The 21,708-nt window shown below is 46.6% G+C and overlaps 1 protein-coding gene across 3 annotated transcripts in view; it reads left to right on the forward strand.

Moving 5' to 3' along the window:
- Positions 1-21,708, forward strand: part of LOC122556423 (FYN-binding protein 1) — a 202,196-nt gene that overhangs the window by 50,083 nt on the left and 130,405 nt on the right. For all 3 annotated transcript variants that reach the window (XM_043703060.1, XM_043703074.1, XM_043703066.1), the window contains exon 2: positions 2,192-3,323. In XM_043703060.1, the coding sequence (XP_043558995.1) occupies positions 2,192-3,323 (1,132 nt within the window). The remainder of the gene's footprint in view (positions 1-2,191; positions 3,324-21,708) is intronic.

Below are 21,708 nucleotides of genomic sequence, written 5' to 3' on the forward strand. Positions count from 1 at the left end.
GTTGGAGATGGCTATTGTCTGGTATCTGAGTGATGGTTAAACCCTCTCCCGTTGGAGATGGCTATTGTCTGGTATCTGAGTGATGGTTAAACCCTCTCCCGTTGGAGATGGCTATTGTCTGGTATCTGAGTGATGGTTAAACCCTCTCCCGTTGGAGATGGCTATTGTCTGGTATCTGAGTGATGGTTAAACCCTCTCCCGTTGGAGATGGCTATTGTCTGGTATCTGAGTGATGGTTAAACCCTCTCCCGTTGGAGATGGCTATTGTCTGGTATCTGAGTGATGGTTAAACCCTCTCCCGTTGGAGATGGCTATTGTCTGGTATCTGAGTGATGCAAATGTCATTCACCACATTCCAGACCAACCCTGGATGTGGTTAAGTATTGGGTATCTGAGTGATGGTTAAACCCTCTCCCGTTGGAGATGGCTATTGTCTGGTATCTGAGTGATGCAAATGTCATTCACCACATTCCAGACCAACCCTGGATGTGGTTAAGTATTGTTGCATATCTGATGTGGACTGTCCAATATCTGGGGGATGGGCTATTGCCTTCGGTGAATGAGACAGCACCAAATGTGAACTCAAATAGTTTGAATAGTCCATGTTCAAATCTCGGGGCAACAAGTGCACGGAGAAAACACACACAAAAGTAGAAAGACAGATTTCTATTTATATGGCACCTCAAATATTCCAAAGTCCTTTGCAGCTATAGAGTCATAGAGATGTACAGCATGGAAATAAACCCTTCGGTCCAACACATCTATGCCAACCAGAGACATCCTAAATTAATCTAGTACCATTTGCCAGCATTTGGCCAGTATCCCTCTATTCATATACCCATCCATGTGCTTTTTAAATGTTGTAATTCTACCAGCCTCCACCACTTCCTCTGACAGCTCACACACACACACCACTCTCTGCGTGAAAAAGTTGCCTGTTAGGTCTCTTTTAAATTTTTCCGCTCTCACCTTACCCAGGAAGGCCAAAGATGTATTTTTGAAAAGTGCAAACACTTCTGCAATGTGGGAAGTTCAGAAGCTAAATTGTGCACAGCCAGCTCCCTACAGACAGTCACTTATTAATTACCTGAGAATCGGATTCTATGCTGATTGAAGGATAAATATTGTTCAAGACACTAAGGGCATTGTAGGTCTACCTGAGCACATAGAGCTCAGGTAGACCTACTTCGGTCCAACTGGGTGGAATAATTTTAAGAGGGTCACTGTGAACTTGTTGGGCCAAATGGCCTGTTTCCACACTATAGGCATTTTATGATTCTATGAACTCATCCATGCCGACCAACTATCCAACCTAATCTAGTCCCATTTGCTAGCACTTGGCCCATATCCCTCTAAACCCTTCCTATTCATACACCAGTAGCTCAAGCAGGCAGCTCACCAGCACCTTCTCAAGGGACAATGACTTAGGGGAGGCAGGGATGTCACTGGGCTAGTAATCCTAAAGCCCAGGCTAATGCTTGAGGGACATGGGCTTGAATCTCACTATGGAAGATGGTGAAATCAGGATGATCCTAGAGGGGAGATCCACATGTGAATCCGGACCAAGTGGTTGACTTTCAACTGCCCTTTGGATAATCAAATTCTGGCTCAGTCAGAAAGATCCACCTCCCATGAACAAATAAATGAAAATAACAAGTTGGAACACAGTGCTGCTGCTGGATGTGAGCACGGCCCCTGTGTCCAATTAACCTGAGTATCGCTGCACAGCTACAGTATTGAGTGCTATTGGTTTAATTGTACTGTCATTCACATGTGCCCAGACATGGAATAGACCTGATTGTCACAGAAATAATGGAGCCTCTCTGGGCTGTGGAGTGTGTGACACCCCATAGTTTCAATTTGCTGACTGGTTCCTCTAATGATCTCGTAATGTGATATGTAGACAGAAGGAAGTGCCCCTATCTCTTACTTGTGGTCTCTGACTGTAAGTCTGGCTTACATGCAAACACCTTGCTAATGCATTTATTGTTGCAAAGCTTGTTGAGACCACAGCAAAGGAAGGTCAGGTCAGGTGGTTGCGACAATGACAGGAAACTGAAAATGTCACGCTTTTGCTATGAACCAATTAGGGAGACTCTTGGCAGCTACCAAGAAAACCTCATTTGTCTTAAACTCCTTCTCACACAAACCTAACACCGAGTTTTCCTTTTTCTCCTGGCGTGTTCTGTAGGATGGCAAGACCGACGTGAAGGCTCTGATGGCGAAGTTTGGCAACAAGTCTGCGGAGGAGACATCCTCCCTAGGCTCTCGGCCTGCCAGGTTCACTCCCCAATCCTCACTCCAAGGGGACAAGTCCTCAGTGGCCAGCAAGGCTGCTGGATTCGAAACCTCCGCCGCTCCCAAGTTCCAGACCCTCAGAGCGACAGGCTCCTTCAGCGAGAAATCCAACCAGGCCGCACCCAAACCGTTCCAGGAGAAGACAGCTTTTCCCAAACCATCAGCTTTGAAAGCTCAGTTTGAGGGACTCAACAAGGAAGCCAATGATTGCAAGCCTGTGTTCCCAAAGTCCACTTTGGGGGCTAAACCATCCCTGAATACCTTCAGTGCTCAGAAAGCCGAGAAAGACGAGAGGGCTCCTTTCCCAAAGCCTCAGACTGGACTGAGGCCTACGCTGGACTCGGCTGATTCACAAAAGGAAAATGAAGTCCGGCCAGGTTTTTCCAAACAGTCTCCATTTTCCAAACCGTTGAATCCCGTGACCTCCCATGAATCTAAGCCGGTTTTCCCCAAATCCCAGTTCCCAAAGCCCCCAAATAGCCACTCGGGCAATGTGGGTGAAGACAGGGCCTTGAAGCCTGCATTCTCCAAACCACCTGCAGGGCTGAAACCTTGGAATGAAGCCAGCAGCACACATAGAGAAAACAAGGAAGGCGTCAGCAAAGAGGAGACAAGCACTGGGAGAGGGGATGGGGCCTTTGGTGTGAAGTCACTCAGACCCGTGAGTGAGCGAGGGAGATTTCTCAGTCATGGCGGAGAGGACAAGGCATCCACAACCAACGAGAACAGGAGTGAGCCCCTGAGGCCCAGTGGCCTGAAGAACTTCCCACCAAAACCCAAACAGGAAGAGGCCTCTGCTTCGCCCCCTGGGACCAGCAATGTCCAGAAACTGCAGAGCCAATTCCTCAACAAGTCGCAGAGTCAAGAGACTGAGGAAAGGCCAAAGGATCCGAATGCCCCTAAACGGAGAGCCCTGCCCGCTCCATGGACTCTGGGGGCCCCACCTCAAAAACCCAAAAGACCTCCAACGGTGAACTTGGACCTTTTCCACCATCCCCACAAGAAAGAGCCCCCAGCACCCCCAGGTATTTCTCACAATCTCACTCGTTACTGCGTTGCTAAAACTGACCTATATCTTGGCAGAGGGTGATGTTTAAAAATCTTGTCATCTTTTCAATAGGCATTTGCTAACTCATTCCGTTGTGGACATTTTAGCTAAAGCCTCCTTGTGGTGAACAGCATTGAACCACAACTTGCATTTATATATCCATTTAATGTTACAAGGTATCCTAAGTTGCTTTACACAGCGTTTTCTGCATTGGATATCAAGTCTGTTAGTGGGGCTGTCAGAACAGGGAGTGTCTTCAAGTGCAGTAAACAGACAAAGAGAATAGGAACATAATTTCAGAACTTGCATCTGAGCATCTGAGGTCACGGCCACCAACAGTAGACAAGAGGCCAGAGTTTGAGAATTGTGCCATTCTTTAGACAGTTGTAGGACAGGAAGAGATTATGTAGTAAGCAGGATGAGGTGAAACATTGAATTGTAGAAGATAGAAGCAAGAGTAGGCCATTCAGCCCTTCCAACCTACTCCACCATTTTACACGATCGTGGTTGATCATCTAATTCAGTTCCTTGTTCCTGCTTTCTCCCCATGTCCCTGGATCCCTTTATCCCGAAGAACTATATCTAATTGTGATGCCTTCCATTGTCAACCAGCCCTCCCCATTCAGTCACTGTGTAAATGAAGAATGATACACTGCCCAACCACCCATCAACAAAGGGTTGATGTCTTCAGGAGAGGAATACGGGTTAGTCAGTCAGGGGACTTGGGCTGACCAATCACCTCCAAGATCTCAAACAAGATCGAGGCACCAGGGATGGGCTTGTGTGGAGAGACTGGAGCAAAGAAGATTAAAAGCAGGTTTGTTAACTTTATTAGATTGAAGGAAAAGGGAAAGAGGTTCAGTGGGGGGCTGTGAGAAAACATTTTCACCCAGAGGGTGGTGGGAGTCTGGAAGTCGCTGCCTGTGTGGCTGGGAGAGGCAGAAAACCCTCATCGCATTGAAGAAGTGTTTCAAGGTGCACTTTATTTTTTTATTGAGATGTGAGAGTCTCTGGCTGGCCCGTCCCTAGTTGCCCCTTGAGAAGGTGGGGGGTGAGCTGCCTTCTTCAAGACTTACAGAGCTCTGGGCCAGTTTGCGGAAAGTGGGATTGGAGAAGTTAGATGATTGTCTCTGATTGGAGGGGATTGAAGGTGGTTTCCTGTGCTGTCGCTCTCTGTGACTGTCATTCAAAAGAATGAATGGTTTTGGAGTAATAGTTGGGTTGGTTATTTGTTGGTTAATTTATTTTGTTCATGCCCAGGCCTTCACAGAGTGACCCCTATCAGACTGTAGACAGGGAAACCCTTCAGGTGTGTGTGTGTGTGTGTGTAGGAAGGGCTTTGTCCTGTGCTGGTTTGGGAGGGCAGGAGCTGTGCAGGGAGCTTGGATTGTTCCTCTGGCTGCAGTTGTTCAGACCCTGTCAATCAGCATAGGCAACTTGTTACTGACTTCTCATATCTCCAAACCCTTGGCCCAAAGGATGTCCAAATCTAAAGGATTAGTCACCGAAGGGCACAGATTTCAGATTGTCACAAAAAAAAAGAGTAAATCTCAACGATAGCTCTTTCAGAGGGCCAGAATGGGAACAGTGGGCCAAATAGCCTCTTTCTAGATTGTATCATTTAAAGATTCTGAATCTGGCTGATTCTGAGTCAGCTCCATCCTCTCAGCAAGAGATGGGGGTGGCTGGGCTGAATACACAGGGTGCTCTTGTGGCTCTGTGCCGAGGTCTAGAACAGGTGGAGGGATGTGGAGGGAGTCACTGTTCCTGACTGTTGACCCTTCCTTCGTGTTAGTGTCTGCGCTCGGGATTCCCAGGGACGGGGTACATGGTGCTCATCCGCACACCAGCCGGGATGTTTCAAAACTCCAAACAGTGGTTCTGATTCCTTCATTTGTCTTTGGTTACAGTGTTCCCACGGGGGCTGTTTAAATGTTTTGTGACTTTCTGTTTAAAGAAACAAAGGGAGCTTTACTCTGTATCTAACCTTGTGCTGTCCCTGCCCTGGGAGTGTTTGATGGGGACAGTGTAGAGGGAGCTTTACTCTGTAGCTAACCCTGTGCTGTCCCTGACCTGGGAGCGTTTGATGGGGACAGTGTAGAGGGAGCTTTACTCTGTATCTAACCCCGTGCTGTCCCTGTCCTGGGAGCATTTGTTACAGACAGTGTACTTTCACTTTAAAAAGGTGCAGGAAGCTTTACAGGTCCCTCGTTTAGATACTAAGACTGGAATGAAGATAGATTGACAGTGTTAGAATGAATTACCATTGTGTATCCACATCTGCCATTTGCTCCCGTTATGATTCTAGCCAGTCTCTGACGGGCTGTTTGCACCTTCATGTGCAGGTGAAAAGGACATTTGCCACCCAGGACCTGAGTTACAGTTTGCAGAGTGTACACTGTACTGCCAGAATCCTCACTCTCTCTCTGTGCTCATCTGCACCTTCCTCACCTGCCAATGGTTCCTCATTGCCCTCCCCAAGTGCACCATAAGCAACAGGCTTCCTAACACCTGCCTAACCCCACACTGCCTCTCTCTGCCTATCACTGCTGGCTCTGTCAGTCTTCACTCTCTCCCTATCAGTCAAATTCCACCCTTGTTCCTCAGTCCCTCTGCGTCACCCCTTCCAATCCCTGAAGTATTACACATTTTTTTGTATATTTCTCCCTCAACTCCTGCATCATTCACTCCTGCCCTGTTCCAAACTTTCTCTCTCTCTCTCTCTCTATCTAGCTCTCTCTCCACCTATCTCTCCTGTACTCTGTCAGTCTGATTCTCTCTCTCCCTTTCTCCCTACTCCTTCACAGTACTTCTGGAAACCCACCCACACGACTGTAACTGTGATCACAAGCACTAATTCTTCCTGTCAGCTTTGTCAACCTTGTCCTCTCCTTGAGATGTTTAGTTGTTTAAGTGTCCACCCCCGTTCATTACAAACGAGGGTTTTGCGGACTCCATAAGATCATAAGATCATAAGACATAGGAGCGGAAGTAAGGCCATTCGGCCCATCGAGTCCACTCCACCATTCAATCATGGCTGATGAGCATTTCAACTCCACTTACCCGCATTCTCCCCGTAGCCCTTAATTCCTTGTGACATCCTTGTGACTCGACACGGCTGCTTCTGCCATTGTCTTTTCCAGTGCCCAGATCGATGCAAGGTGGGCTGTCTGGTTTCATTATGTTTTTACAATGGAGTGCTCTGCCTGGCCATTTCAGAGTCACCCACATCATTGTGAGAACAGCAGACTCCCCACTCCTGCTACAGGGCATTAGTGAACCAGATGGGTTTTTACAATAATCAACAGTGGTCACATGGTCACCATTACTGAATTTAAATTTCACCATCTGCCTTACTAGCATTTGAACCATTATTACTGGAATTTTAGCCTGAGACACTAGATTATTAATCCAATGACATTACTCACTACACCACTGCCTCACCACAACTGAGTGCGCAGACAGAACCTTAACATAATGTACGACAGAGCAACTTTCCTAATGTACTGAGTCAAAGTGTCAGCCTCAATGTTGTGTTTAAGTGTCTGCAGTGGGACTTGAACCTGCTCCCTTAGACCATGAGACCTAGGAGCCATTCAGCCCATTGGGTCTGCTGTGACATTCAATGTGACTCACCGATGAAAATGTTGCCAACAGCTGACTGGGAAGGATAGGAGAGTACAGAAGAGCTATCCGAGAGGATTGTATAGTCAGAAGTCAACAGGCAACTTTACTGGGGAAAGATTGATACTTAGAGTCAGAGAGTCATAGAGATGTATAGCACAGAAACAGACCCTTCGGTCCAACCTGTCCATGCCGACCAGATATCCCAACCCAATCTAGTCCCACCTGCCAGCACCCTGCCCATATCACTCCAAACCCTTCCTACTCATATACCCACCCAGATGCCTTTCAAATGTTGCAGTTGTACCAGCCTCCACCACTTCCTCTGGCAGCTCATTCCATACACGCACCACCCTCTGCGTGAAAAAGTTGTCCCTTAGGTCTCTTTTATATCTTTCCCCTCTCACCCTAAACCTATGCCCACTAGTTCTGGACTCCCCCACCCCAGGGAAGAGAATTTGTCTGGATGGAGGAAGGTTCATTTTCAGACGTTTCATCACCATATGAGGTAACATCTTCAGTGAGTCTCCAAATGAAGCACTGGTGGTGTAGCCCGCTTTCTATTATATGTTTGCATTCTTTATTCAGTAACAATCCCAAGGACCTTACCATTAAGTGTATAAGTCCTGCTAAGATTTGCTTTCCCAAAATGCAGCACCTCACATTTATCTAAATTAAACTCCATCTGCCACTCCTCAGCCCATTGGCCCATCTAGTCAAGATCCTATTGTAATCTGAGGTAACCTTCTTCGCTGTCCACTACACCTCCAATTTTGGTGTCATCTGCAAACTTACTAACTATACCTCTTATGCTCACATCCAAATCATTTATATAAATGATGAATTGTACTGGACCCAGCACCGATCCTTGTGGCACTCCACTGGTCACAGGCCTCCAGTCTGAAAAACAACCCTGCACCACCACCCTCTATCTTCTACCTTTGAGCCAGTTCTGTATCCAGATGGCTAGTTCTCCCTGTATTTCAAGAGATCTAACCTTGTTAACCAGTCTCCCATGGGGAATTTTGTCGATCGCATTACTGAAGTCCATATAGATCAAGTCCACTGCTCTGCCCTCATCAATCCTCTGTTATTTCCTCAAAAACCTCAATCAAATTCATGAGACATGATTTCCCACACACAAAGCCATGTTGACTATCCCTAATCAGTCCTTGCCTTTCCAAATACTTGTACATCCTGTCCCTCATGATTCCCTCCAACAACTGTCCCACCACTGAGGTCAGGCTCACCGGTCTATAGTTCTCTGGCTTGTCCTTACCACCCTCCTTAAACAGTGGCCCTACATTAGCCAACCTCCAGTCTTCTGGCACCTCACCTGTGACTAACAATGATATACATATCTCAGCAAGGGGCCCAGTAATCACTTCCCTAGCTTCCCACAGAGTTCTAGGGTACACCTGATCAGGTCCTGGGGATTTATCCACTTTTATGTGTTTCAAGACATCCAGCACTTCCTCATTTGTATAATGGACATTTTCAAGATACCACCATCTATTTCCTTACATTCTATATCTTCTATTGCATTTTCCACAGTAAACACAGATACAAAATATTCATTTAGTAACTCCCCCATCTCTTGCGGCTCCACACAGAGGCTGCCTTGCTGATCTTTGAGGGCCGTATTCTCTCCCTAGTTACCCTTTTGTCCTTAATGTATTTGTAAAAGCCCTTTGGATTCTCCTTAACTCTATTTGCCAAAGCTATCTCATATCCCCTTTTTGTCCTCCTGATTTCCCTCTTAAGTATACTCCTACTTCCTTTATACTCTTCTAAGAATTCACTCGATCTAACTTGTCTATAACTGACATATGTTTCCTTCTTTTTCTTAAGCAAACCCTCAATTTCTTTAGTCATCCAGCATTCCCTATACCTACCAGCCTTTCCTTTCACCCTGACAGGAATATACTTTCTTTGTATTCTTGTTCTCTCATTTCTGAAGGCTTCCCATTTTTCAGCCGCCCCTTTACCTGTGAACATCTGCAACCAATCAGCTTTTGAAAGTTCTTGCCTAATACCATCAAAATTAGCCTTTCTCCAATTTAGAACTTCAACTTTTAGATCTGGTCTATCCTTTTCCATCACTATTTTAAAACGAATAGAATTATGGTCGCTGGCCCGGGAGCTGGGAGCTGGTGTGGGTGTAGAGCTGGGAGTGGGGTCGGAGCCAGTACCTGGAGTGGGTGTGATGGTGGGGGGAATGGGGGTAGAGTCATGAGCAGGGGTAGTGTTCCCCTCGGGGTTCTGGGGGGTGGGGATAGTGACAGTGGGGTCTGTGGGGGGCGTGTCAGCAGAATGCAGGTGAGTGGCGCTGGTGGGGGCGGAAGTGGTGGCAGACACGGCAGTAGGGGTGGCGGAAGTCACTGAGCGTGTGGCATCGGCAATGATGTGAGGGCCAGAAGTGGCTGTGGGAGTGGCCATGATGGGGGCAGAAGTGACATCATCAATCAGCGTGGTGGTGGTAGCTGCATCAGCCGCATGCCACCTGATCAGGTCCTGGGGATTTATCCACTTTTATATGTTTCAAGACATTCCAGCACTTCCTCATTTGTATAATGGACATTTTTCAAGATATCACCATCTATTTCCTTACATTCTATATCTTCTATTGCATTTTCCACAGTAAACACAGATACAAAATATTCATTTAGTAACTCCCCCATCTCTTGCGGCTCCACACAGAGGCTGCCTTGCTGATCTTTGAGGGCCGTATTCTCTCCCTAGTTACCCTTTTGTCCTTAATGTATTTGTAAAAGCCCTTTGGATTCTCCTTAACTCTATTTGCCAAAGCTATCTCATATCCCCTTTTTGCCCTCCTGATTTCCCTCTTAAGTATACTCCTACTTCCTTTATACTCTTCTAAGAATTCACTCGATCTAACTTGTCTATAACTGACATATGTTTCCTTCTTTTTCTTAAGCAAACCCTCAATTTCTTTAGTCATCCAGCATTCCCTATACCTACCAGCCTTTCCTTTCACCCTGACAGGAATATACTTTCTTTGTATTCTTGTTCTCTCATTTCTGAAGGCTTCCCATTTTTCAGCCGCCCCTTTACCTGTGAACATCTGCAACCAATCAGCTTTTGAAAGTTCTTGCCTAATACCATCAAAATTAGCCTTTCTCCAATTTAGAACTTCAACTTTTAGATCTGGTCTATCCTTTTCCATCACTATTTTAAAACGAATAGAATTATGGTCACTGGCCCCAAAGTGCTCCCTCACTGACATCTCAGTCACCTGCCCTGCCTTATTTCCCAAGAGTAAGTCGAGTTTTGCACCTTCTTTAGTCAGTACAATCCACATATTGAATCAGAAAATTTTCTTGTACACACATGTTTGCACATTCTCCCCGTGTCTGCATGGGTTTGCTCTGGTTTCCTCTCACAGTCCAAAGATGTGCACGTCAGCTGAATTGGCCATGCTAAATTGCCCACAGTGTTAGGTGCATTAGTTGGAGGGAAATGGGTCTGGGTGGGTTCCTCTTTGGAGGGTCGGTGTGGACTGTTTGGGCTGAAGGGCCTGTTTTCACATTGTAGGGAATCTAATATCTAATATTAACTTAACAAATTCCTCTCCATCTAACCCTTTAACACTGAGTCCTGAGTTCAACTGCCTTCCCTGTTAGGCCTCTTGCATTGAAATAAATGCAGTTTAATTTATCAGTCCTACCTTGTTCTCTGCTTTGTCCCTGCCTGCTCTGTTTGACTCGCTTCTTTTATCGACTGTACCAGTCTCAGAATGATCTCTTTCCTCACTATCTCCCTGGGTCCCACTCCCTAGTCCACGCTCCCCCACCCCCACCTTAACAGTTTAAATCCTCTCGAGCAGCTCTGGCAAATCTCCCTGGGCAGCAAAATGAGACAATCTCCAAACAATCTGTTCCTGCTGTTATGTGATAAAGTGGAAGGGGCTTCTCCTCCTGCCCCAGCCCTGAGTGTAGCCACCCGTAATTAGATTTTGGGTGACTTCACCAACCCTTATAAGGACTGCTTCAGGGCTGGCCAGGAATGAGTTGAGCTTGGAGGAAAGTGTCGTAGAATGAGAGTCATATAGCATCACAGAGACTCTTTGCCATTGAGTCTGCACTGCCGGGTAGCCTCTGTGGTTTGGTGAAGCAGAGATACACTGGGTAATCTTTTGCTGTGCTCGCTCTCCCTGACTCAATCACACTCTCTCCACCCAATCTCTCTCTCTCTCTCTCTCTTTCTCCCTCTCTATCTCATTCTTTCTCTCTCACTCCCCAACCTTTCTCTCTATCCCACTCTGTCCCCCACACCCTCCCGCTCATCTGTCTCTGGTACTGTCTCCCTTTCTCTCTCTCCCCCACCTCTCTCGTTCCATCCTCTCTCACTCTCTTTCTCCCTCTCTCTCGCAAACCCCCATCTCTCACTGTTAACAAATGCTGCAGAAAGCAGGGCACAAACAGGAAGAGCATGTATTCAGCTGTTGTCTGCAGACAGCAGTGAAATAAATTGAGAAAGGATTCTGCTACAATCATAGAACCGTGGAAATGCACAACACAGAGGAGGCCATTTGGCTCATCATGTCCCTGCTGAATAATTAGCTATTTAATCTCACTTCTCTCAGTTCCTGGTCGAGATTTATGAAAGTTATGGATTTTCAAGTGACTATCAAACATTTTAAAAAAATAATTTTTGTATTTCTGTCTCAAACATCCTTCAGGCAATTACTTCCAGGTCCCTAGAAAATTCCCCTCCACTCCCCTCAACGTCACTCTGATGCTGCTGCTAATTCCTTAAAATCAATGTTCCTTGGTTATTGACCATTTTGATTACATTGATCCCTACAACCCACTAATCCACTTGATCAGGAATACCCTTGATTTTACACATTCCAATTAAATCTCTCAACGGTTCCTCTCTTCCAAAAGAAAACCATCCCCAGCCAAGCTCTTCCAGTACAGTTCCAACACCAGTATCTCTCCGCCCCCCACCCCAGTCTGACCTATCACCCTCACCTTGACCTCTTTCCACCTATCACATTTCCGACGCCCCTCCCCCAAGTCCCTCCTCCCTACCTTTTATCTTAGCCTGCTGGACAAACTTTCCTCATTCCTGAAGAAGGGCGTCTGCCCGAAACGTCAATTCTCCTGTTCCCTGGATGCTGCCTGACCTGCTGCGCTTTTCCAGCAACACATTTTCAACACCAGTATCTACCCGACAATGTGGAAAATTGTCCAGGTTTCTCCTGTGCATCAAAAGCAGGACAAATCCAACCCAACCCATTACCATTCCATCAGTCTACTCTCGATCCTCAGTAACGTGATGGAAGGGGTCAGTAACAGGGCTATCAAGCAGCACCTGCTCAGCAATAACCTGCTCAGTGACCCCCAATTTGGGTTCCCCCAGGGTCACTCAGCTCCTGACCTCATTACAGCCTTGGGTCAAACATGGACAAAAGAGCTGAATTCCAGGGGGGAGGGGAGAGGGACAGCCCTTGACATCAAGGCTGTATTCGACCGAGCGTGGCATCAAGGAGCCCTGGCAAAACTTGAATCAATGGGTTTTGGGGGCAAAATCTCCACTGGTTAGAGTCATCCCTGGCACAGAGGAAGATGGTTGTGGTTAGTGGATATCAGTCATCCCAGCTCCGGGACAGCTCTGCAGGAGTCCAATAGGGTACTTTACTAAGCAAGTAACATTTTCGCCACAAAATTCCAGGCAATGACCATCTCCAACAAGAGACAATCTAACCATTGCCCCTTGACATTCAATGGTGTTACCCACAACATCCTGGGGTTTACCATTGACCTGAAACTCAACTGAACTTACCAGTTAAATATAATGGCGACAAGAACTGGTCAGAGGTTGGGAATACTGCAGCGAGTAACTCACCTCCTGACTCCCCAAAGCCTGTCCACCATCTACAAGACACAAGTCAGGAGTGTGATGGAATACTCCCCACTTGCCCTGGATGGGGGCAGCTCCAACAACACTCAAGAAGCTCAACACCATCCAGGACAAAGCAGCCGCTTGATTGGCACCACACCCACAAACATCCCCTCCCTCCCCCACCGACGCTCAAAGGCAGCTCAAGGGTGTAATGAGGTCAGGAGCTGAGTGACCAGGCAGAACCTAAGCTGGGCATCACAGCAGGTTATTGCTGAGCAGGTGCTGCTTGATAGCCCTGTTAATAACACCTTCCATCACTTTACTGATGATCGAGAGTAAACTGATGGGGCGGGAATGGGCTGGGTTGAATTTGTCCAGCTTTTGATAGCAGTGTATACGTTTTACAAGATGCATTGCAGAAACTCACCAAAGATCCTTAGTCGACACCTTCGAAACACATGACCACTTCCATCTAGAAGGAATAGGGCAGCAGATACATGGGAACACCACTCCTGCAAGTTCTACTCTAAGGTCCCCTTAAAGATCCATCCCATCCTGGCAATGTTTATCTACAATCTCTACCATCAGGGAGAAGGTACAGAAGCCTGAACACATACACCAGCCGGTTTTGAAGCAGTTTCTACCCTGTCGCTAGAATACTGAATGGACTCACGAACTCTTCATATTCGCCTGTACCTGTGTTTTTGTTTTTGCCGCTGTTTATCTATTATTTACTATCTATGCGACTTAACTCCATGATCTGACTGTGTTGCTCGCAAGACAAAGCTTTTCACTGTGCCTCGGTACACGTGACAATAAATTCGATTCAACTCAATCATGTCCAATATGATTCCGCTTCAGAACGAGCATGTCAGACTGAAACATTCGCTCTCTTTCTCTCTCACCACATCTGCGGAAACTGCTGAGTTTCTCCAGGACTATGTTTTTATTTCTGATTTCCACCCTCCCACATCTTGCTTTTATTTATCAGAATTCTTTAGCTCTGTATCCCTTTCCCAATCCTATAACTTCACAGTTCTCCAAATTAAAATCTCTTTGCCACTTTAATGTCCATTCGCTCGGTCTGTTGATATCTTCCTACAGCTTACAGCTTTCTTTGTCACTATTGACCATGTGGCAATTTTCTAAAACCTCATCTGCAAACCTCTTCGTCATTCGTGTGAGTCCAACTCATTGATGATCGAAACACCAAAGACGAGGGGCCCCTGCATTGTGTTCTGTCAAACCCCACTGGAAACACACTTCCAGTCACAAAAACACTGCCAAACGTTACCCCTCTACATCCTACCATTGAATCCCACTTTTCAGTAGATTCCATGAAATGTTACCTTTCTGACCAGATTACTATATGGCACCTTGCCAATAATCTTCCTAAAATTTATGTAGACCAGCCCATCAGTCGATACCCCTCGTTACTAAAACATTTAGTGAGACTGAAATTCCCCTTAACAAATCCAAGGTGACTGTTGTATCTTGTATTTAAAACTGTCCCTCAGAATCTTTACAAAATACTCATCAAAGAAGAACAAAGAACAATACAACACAGGAACAGGCCCCTCGGCCCTCCAAGTCTGTGCCACCACATTTTGCCTGTCCATAGTAAAACTGTCTTCACTTCCAGGGTCCCTCTATTCCCTCCCTAATCATGTGTTCATCCAGGTGCTTGTCGAATGATGCTCTTGTGTCTGCTTCCACCACCTCCTCTGGTAGCACGTTCCAGGCACTCACCAGCTTTTATGTGAAAAACTTGCCTTTCGCATAGAAACATAGAAGATAGGAGCAGGAGGAGGCCATTCAGCCCTTCAAGCCTGCTCCACCATTCATCACAATCATGGCTGATCATCCAACTCACCAGTTTCCTCATTCCCCCTCCCCCCACCCTTGTCTCAGTCAAATCCATCGAATTCAGCACCGCCTTCCTAACCTGCAATCTTCTTCCTGACCTCGCCGCCCCCACCCCAGTCTGACCTATCACCCTCACCTTGACCTCTTTCCACCTATCGCATTTCCGACGCCCCTCCCCCGGGTGCAGAGGATGCAATAGATGATGTGTGTGGAGGTGCAGGTGAACTTTCCTCATTCCTGAAGAAGGGCTTATGCCCGAAACGTCGATTCTCCTGTTCCCTGGATGCTGCCTGACCTGCTGCGCTTTTCCAGCAACACATTTCCAGCTCTGATCTCCAGCATCTGCAGACCTCACTTTCTCCTCATCCAACTCAATAGCCTAATCCGCTTTCTCCCCATAACCTTTGACCCCATTCGCCCCAAGTATTATATCCAACCGCCTCTTGAATACATTCAATGTTTTGGCTTCAACTCCTTCCTGTGGTAATGAACCCCACAGGCTCAACGCTCTTTGGGTGAAGAAATGTCTCCTCATCTCCTTCCTAAATGGTCTACCCCAAATCCTCAGACTGTGACCCCAGTTCTGGATGCACCCACCATCGGGAACATCCTCCCTGCGTCTACCCATCTAGTCCTATAAGTCTCTATGAGATCCCCTCTCACTCGTCTGAACCCCAGCGAAAACAATCCTAACCTAGTCAATCTCTCCTCTTACATCAGTCCCGCCATCCCTGGAATCAGCTTGGGAAACCTTCGCTGCAGTCCCTCGAGAGCAAGAGCATCCTTCTTCAGGAAAGGAGACCAGAACTGCACACAATATTCTAAGTGTGGCCTCACCAAGGTCCTGTATAACAGCAACAACACATCCCTGCTCCTGTACTCGAAACCTCTCGCAATCAAGGCCAACATTTCATTTGCCTTCTTTACCGCCTGCTGCACCTTCAGCGACTGGGACACAAGGACACCCAGGTCCCACTGCACACTGCCCTCTCCCAATTTACAGCCATTCTGGTAGTAGTCTGCTTTGTTTTTGCTTCCAAAGTGAATAACCTCACATTTATCCAAACTATACTGCATCTATCATTGATGTGCCCACTCACCCAGCCTGTCCAGATCATGCTGAAGGATCTCTGCATCCACGTCACAGTTCACCCTCCCACCCAACTTGGTATCATCTGCAAACTGCACTTTTCTTTTAAAATCCCCCCACTGCACCTTGAACCTGTGTCCCCTGGTAATTGACCCCTGTACTCTGGGAAAAAGCCCCATACTTTCCACTCTATCCATGCCACTCACAATCTTATAAATTTCTATCAGGTCTACAACCTGTATGCTGACTGACCTGTAATTACATGGTTTCTCAATTTCAACTATAGTACAGTGTTGGCTGTCCTCTGGCCATCTGACACTACACCTGTAAACAGACAGGATTGAAAATTGACAACATTTTTTGAATACTATTTCATGGGGTCTGGTTGGGCCAACATTTATTGCCCATCCTGATTTGTTAAGAGTTAATCACATTTCCGTGGCTCTGGAGTCACAGACTCAGGCAACAACAGGAGATTAGTGAACCAGGTGGATTTTAAAGACAATCAACAATGGTGATTATATCAGCAGCCAACTTTGTTTGAAATTCCGGATGTTTACAGAGGAACTTCGGTTATCCAAACGAGATTGCAAGGTCTCGATGCTTGGCTAACTATGTGATCTGGCATTTGATTATCCAGTATTTGTTTAACCAAACGAAATACTCCCTGCCCGTATCCTTTGGGTAATCGAGGTTTCATTAGCCTAGGGCTCTAGATGACTAATCTAATGACAATGCCACTGGATTACTATCGGCCCAGCTAATCCCTCCTTTGGTTACTTTAATAAGCTAGGATCTAGCTCTGATGCTTCATTGTTCTTCAAAGATGCTAAATGTAATATTTCCTCTCTTGCCATGTTTAATGCATCCAATATTTCACACTTCTCCTTATCTACATTATCGCCCTCTTTCAAATCAGAAAATATTTGCTAAAAACTATGCTCACACTTTCCTCCTCCACACACTGGTTTATTTTTACCGTCTCTCAACAGGACCTTACTCCTTTGTAGGTTGCTATCTTGCCTTTTATCTATTTCTAAAACACCATTTAGCTTTATTTTCCAGCCTCACCCTTGAAATTGCACCGATTTGTTACAGTACGAATAAATCAGCCATTCAGCCCATCATACCTGGACCAACTCTATTTTCTCCTATCTTTTCCCCATAACCCCGATCGCCATCAGAATCACAAAATGGTCTCTCCAGTTGTCAGCTTTCTGCAGGATTCAGCTTTCAGTATGCACCAGAAAAAGCCCTTTTCTTGTCTTGATTTACTCTGTACACTCCATAACAACCAGGGATTCAGAGTGGGAGCAGGTCAGTGGACATTGAATCCCCCCACAGCACCCTCTTTCATTGTGGAAGCATATTTGTCCTGAACCCTCACTATCTCCTCTGTAGAAACCTCCCTCTGGTCTGACCCCCTGATTTCCTCCTGATGCCTCTCTCCAAATCACTTTTAACACATCACACCTCAGCTTTGTCAAATTGGCCCTTTGAAAACTCTCAATCCTGGCCTGTCTTTGACCTTTACCAAAAGTGCACTACTGGAGGTACAACACTTATCATTGCAACAACCTCCCACTGATACCTCTTGCACAATGCGTTCGTCTAAACTAAGTCCACACCTGCCACTTCTCTTGTTGAGTTGGCTGTCCCCCAGCAGAAAGGTTCACCTGAATTCTGTTCCCTGTATACCCCTTAGGCTGATTTGGGCCTAATTAATATTGGGCCCTTGCTGTTGCTGTACTTCTGAGATTTGCTTCTCTACTACTCTCTGATTGGTTGGGGTTGGAGGGGGAGGGTTGGATATACCCTTTGTTGTGCAAATGGTCAATCTTTTCTTCTCCAGTGGCCTGTCTTTGACCTTTACCAAAAGTGCACTACTGGAGGTACAACACTTATCATTGCAACAATCTCCCACTGATACCTCTTGCACAATGCGTTCGTCTAAACTAAGTCCACACCTGCCCCTTCTCTTGTTGAGTTGGCTGTCCCCCAGCAGAAAGGTTCACCTGAATTCTGTTCCCTGTAAACCCCTTAGGCTGATTTGGGCCTAATTAATATTGGGCCCTTGCTGTTGCTGTACTTCTGAGATTTGCTTCTCTACTACTCTCTGATTGGTTGGGGTTGGAGGGGGAGGGTTGGATATACCCTTTGTTGTGCAAATGGTCAATCTTTTCTTCTCCAGTGCAACCCCTTATAGTGTAATTTGATGTTACTAAAACAAAAGCTCTCCCCCCCACCCCCTCCCCCAACCCCCAAAGCTTGAGTCTTTTTTCTTTAACCAATACTGTGAGCTTCTCTGTAATGATCCTCTTGTCTCACCTGAAAGGCCTGTGAAATAGGGCCTGCAACTGCAGGTGATGACAAAGATGGAGGGCAATGGGCAGGGGAGCCCTCAAACAGTCTAGCAATTCTCTCTGGAGGAAAGGATGCCTTTGCCAGAAAGGAGCCTCATGAAGAGAGGGAGAGACAGACAAAGGATTACCTCAGCTACAGGCCACGTTCCATGTAAATAATCCATTTTCCTGATCTTTGTTTCCCTTCATGTTTCTGAAGACCTAATGTCACTGCAATACAGAATCCCTGCTTCATAATCTTTGGGCTATCCACAAGTTTCAACCTCACATTAGGGGGAACTGAGGCCTAGTGGTGTTATTACTAAACAATGAATCCAGAGACCCAGGTATTGTTCCGAAGGCCTGGGTTCAAATCTCGCCACGGCAGATGATGGAATTTGAGTTCAATAAAATTCTGGAATTAAGGGTCTAATGATGACCGTGAATCCATTGTCGATTGTTGAAAAAACCCATCTGGTTAACTAATGTAGTTTATGGAATGGAACTGCCATCCTTACCTGGTCTGGCCTACATGCGACTCCAGACCCACAGCAATATGTTTGACTCTTAACTGCCCTCTGGGCAATTAGGGGTGGGTAATAAATGCTGGCCTGGCCAGCGACTCTCCATCCCCTGAATGAGTAAAACAAAAATGACAGCTGTACCAGGAGTTGTTGCTCCTGCCCTTTCTTGAAGACAGGTTTTCTCTATAATATCAGAATTCCAAGTATCCATCTGTTTCTTGTAGCCTGCTCCTGTGAGACTCCCTCAGCCTTCCCTGCTCTAAGGAAAGCCTATCTGGTCTCTCTTCACAACTGAATCAGGTAACATCCTGGTGAATCCTGTCTTGTGCAATCACATCCTTCATGCAGTGCAGTGATCGGATCTATGGGCAGTACTGCAACTGTGGCCTAATTAACATTATATCCAGCTCCATCACCACCTCTCTGCTCTTATACTCACTGCCTTGCCTAATAAAGGCAGGTATCCCCTGGCCCTTCTCAATTACCTCATCTACCCATCCTGCTCCCTTCAAAGATCGAGGGATATGCTCACCAAGCTCCCACTGAACCTCCTCAGGGCCTATCATTCAATGTGCTTTGTTTGTCCTCGCAAAAATCATCACCTCACACTTTTCAGAATTCAATTCCATTTATTCAGCCCATCTAACCAGCCTGTCTACATCGTCTTGCAGACTGAGGCTTTACCTCGGGTGAATGTTCATATTACCTGTGAACCGACTGATCATACCTCCTACATTCGTGTCTATGTCGTTAATGCAAACAGCAAACAGCAAGGGAGCCAGCCCTGAGTTCTGTGGTATGCCACTGGACACAGGCAGCTTCCAGTCACAAAGACAACTGCCTCCAAAACTGGTAATAATGGCTCATTTTAAATCCCCCCCTCCTCCTCACCATCTCTCCAACCACATGTATCCTTTTATTTTTGTACTCAGTAGAGTGTGATACAGGGAGTAATTCAGTAGTTGCTACCTTTGAGATTGTAATATTTGATTCTATATCTAGTGCCCCAATACCTCCTATTAGACTCACTGTCTCTTATCCTCTGACATTCCATCTATCTCTGTTTATTGTCTCTCTCTGACTCGCCCGGTAGCTGTTTCTCTCTGTGCTGTCAATCATCCTCCTCTCTAGCTCGAGAACCCCTATAGTGTGGAAGCAGGCCATTCAGCCCATCAAGTCCACTCTGATCCTCTGAAGAGCATCCCACCCAGACCCACTCCCCTACCCTACCTGTATAATCTTGCATTTCCCATGGCTAATTCACCTGGCCTGCACATCCCTGGACACTACAGGACAACTTAGCATGACAGTCACCTGAAGTTGGAATTAAACCCGGGCCCATGGTGCTGTGAGGCATCAGTGCTAACCACTGAGCCACCATACCACTCAAGTATCCCTGTTGACAGGGATCACACTCCTGCTCCATGTCACCCCCACAGCCAGAAGGAGCAGGAGGTGGGGTTTTCACCACTCACAAGGGATAAAGTCCCGCCTCCATGAGATCTTGGCCATTCTGATTGGCCAGTGGTCCTGTAGACCCAGCAGTGCCTTCTGTAGCAATGGCGTGGACTGGGATTACAGTGACTTCCTGGATCTGGAATCTCCATATCCAGGAGGTAAGTATGAAGGGTGGAGTGTAGTGGGCTGGGTGTCACTGCCTCGGTACTGAGATCTGGCTGGATTTGGGTGCTGAGGGGACTTGATTGAGAAGCTCAGCTGGGAGGGAACACCTTGAGGGGCACCACAATGGGGAAGGTGACCGAAGTGGAACAGAGACCAGTGAGGGTGGTACCCTGAGGCCTGAGCGTCTCACTCACACCCTCCCCCACGTCCCAACCTGAACTCCCCGAATTCAGGCCCGTATGCAAAACAACATCATCTCAGAATAAGGGGCCAGCCGATTTTAGACAGAGATGGGGAGGAATTTCTTCCCTCAGAAGGGAGTGAATCTGTGGGATTCTTTCCCGCAGATGGCTGTCGAGATTGGGTCAATCAGTAAGTTCAAGGCTGAGACAGACACAGTTTTATAACCGGAAGGGGATCACGGGTTATGGGGAAAAGGCAGGAAATTGAGTTGAGAATCATCAGATCAGTCATGATTTCATTGAATGACAGAGCAGACTTGATGGGCTGAATGGCCTGCTTCTGATCCTACGACGTATGTTCTGATAATCCTATTGGCCATTAAGTAGTCATTAGTTGCGCAATGAAGAGCCTCAATGAGGGTGAGGGGTTGCCTACATATCACCCATACCTCCCTTGTATGACAGGCAGGGTGGGGGCTGGGCACCCTGGGTGCCTCCTGCAGACCTCCCCTTGAGGGGAGTGTTACATTCCTTTTTCATTATTCACTCATGGGGCCACAGGCATCATTGACTGGGCCAACATTTACTGCCTGTCCCTCATTCCCTTTGAGAGTCTGCACAGACTGTGTGTCCCCCTCAGGCTCTCTGTGATCACTCTCTCTCTGTCACTGCCTTAACTCTCTCCCTCTAACTAACTCTCACTCTGACTCTCTCTGGTCAATCTCTCTCTATCTCTTTCTCTCTCTCTGTCTCTTTCTCAAAGAACAGTACATCACAGGAACAGGCCCTTCAGCCCACCAAGACTGTACCGACATGTGATGTGTTTCTAAATTAAAAACCATTTGCCCCTTTGTGGTCCGTGTCCCTCTCTTCACTGCCTATTCATGGATCTGTCCAAATGCCCCTTAAACATTGCTATTGTTTCTGTCTCCACCACCTCCTCCAGCAGTGAATTCCAGGCACTCAACACCCTCTGTGTAAAAAGCCTCATCTCCTTTAAACTTACCCCATTTTACCATAATCCTATGTCCCTGGCCATTGACATTTCTACAAACGATGCTGATTCTCATTCTTTCTCTCATTGACTGACTCTCACTCTGACTCTCTCTGATCACTCTCTCTCCCATTCCCTTTTACTATCTCCCTCACACTCTCATTCTCACTCTGACTTTCTCTGATCACTCTCTCTTTCACATTCCCTGTCTTTTGCTCTGACTTGCTCGGAACAATCCCTCCATCT

Source organism: Chiloscyllium plagiosum, chromosome 2 (assembly GCF_004010195.1).
Source record: "Chiloscyllium plagiosum isolate BGI_BamShark_2017 chromosome 2, ASM401019v2, whole genome shotgun sequence".
Lineage (NCBI taxonomy): Eukaryota > Metazoa > Chordata > Chondrichthyes > Orectolobiformes > Hemiscylliidae > Chiloscyllium > Chiloscyllium plagiosum.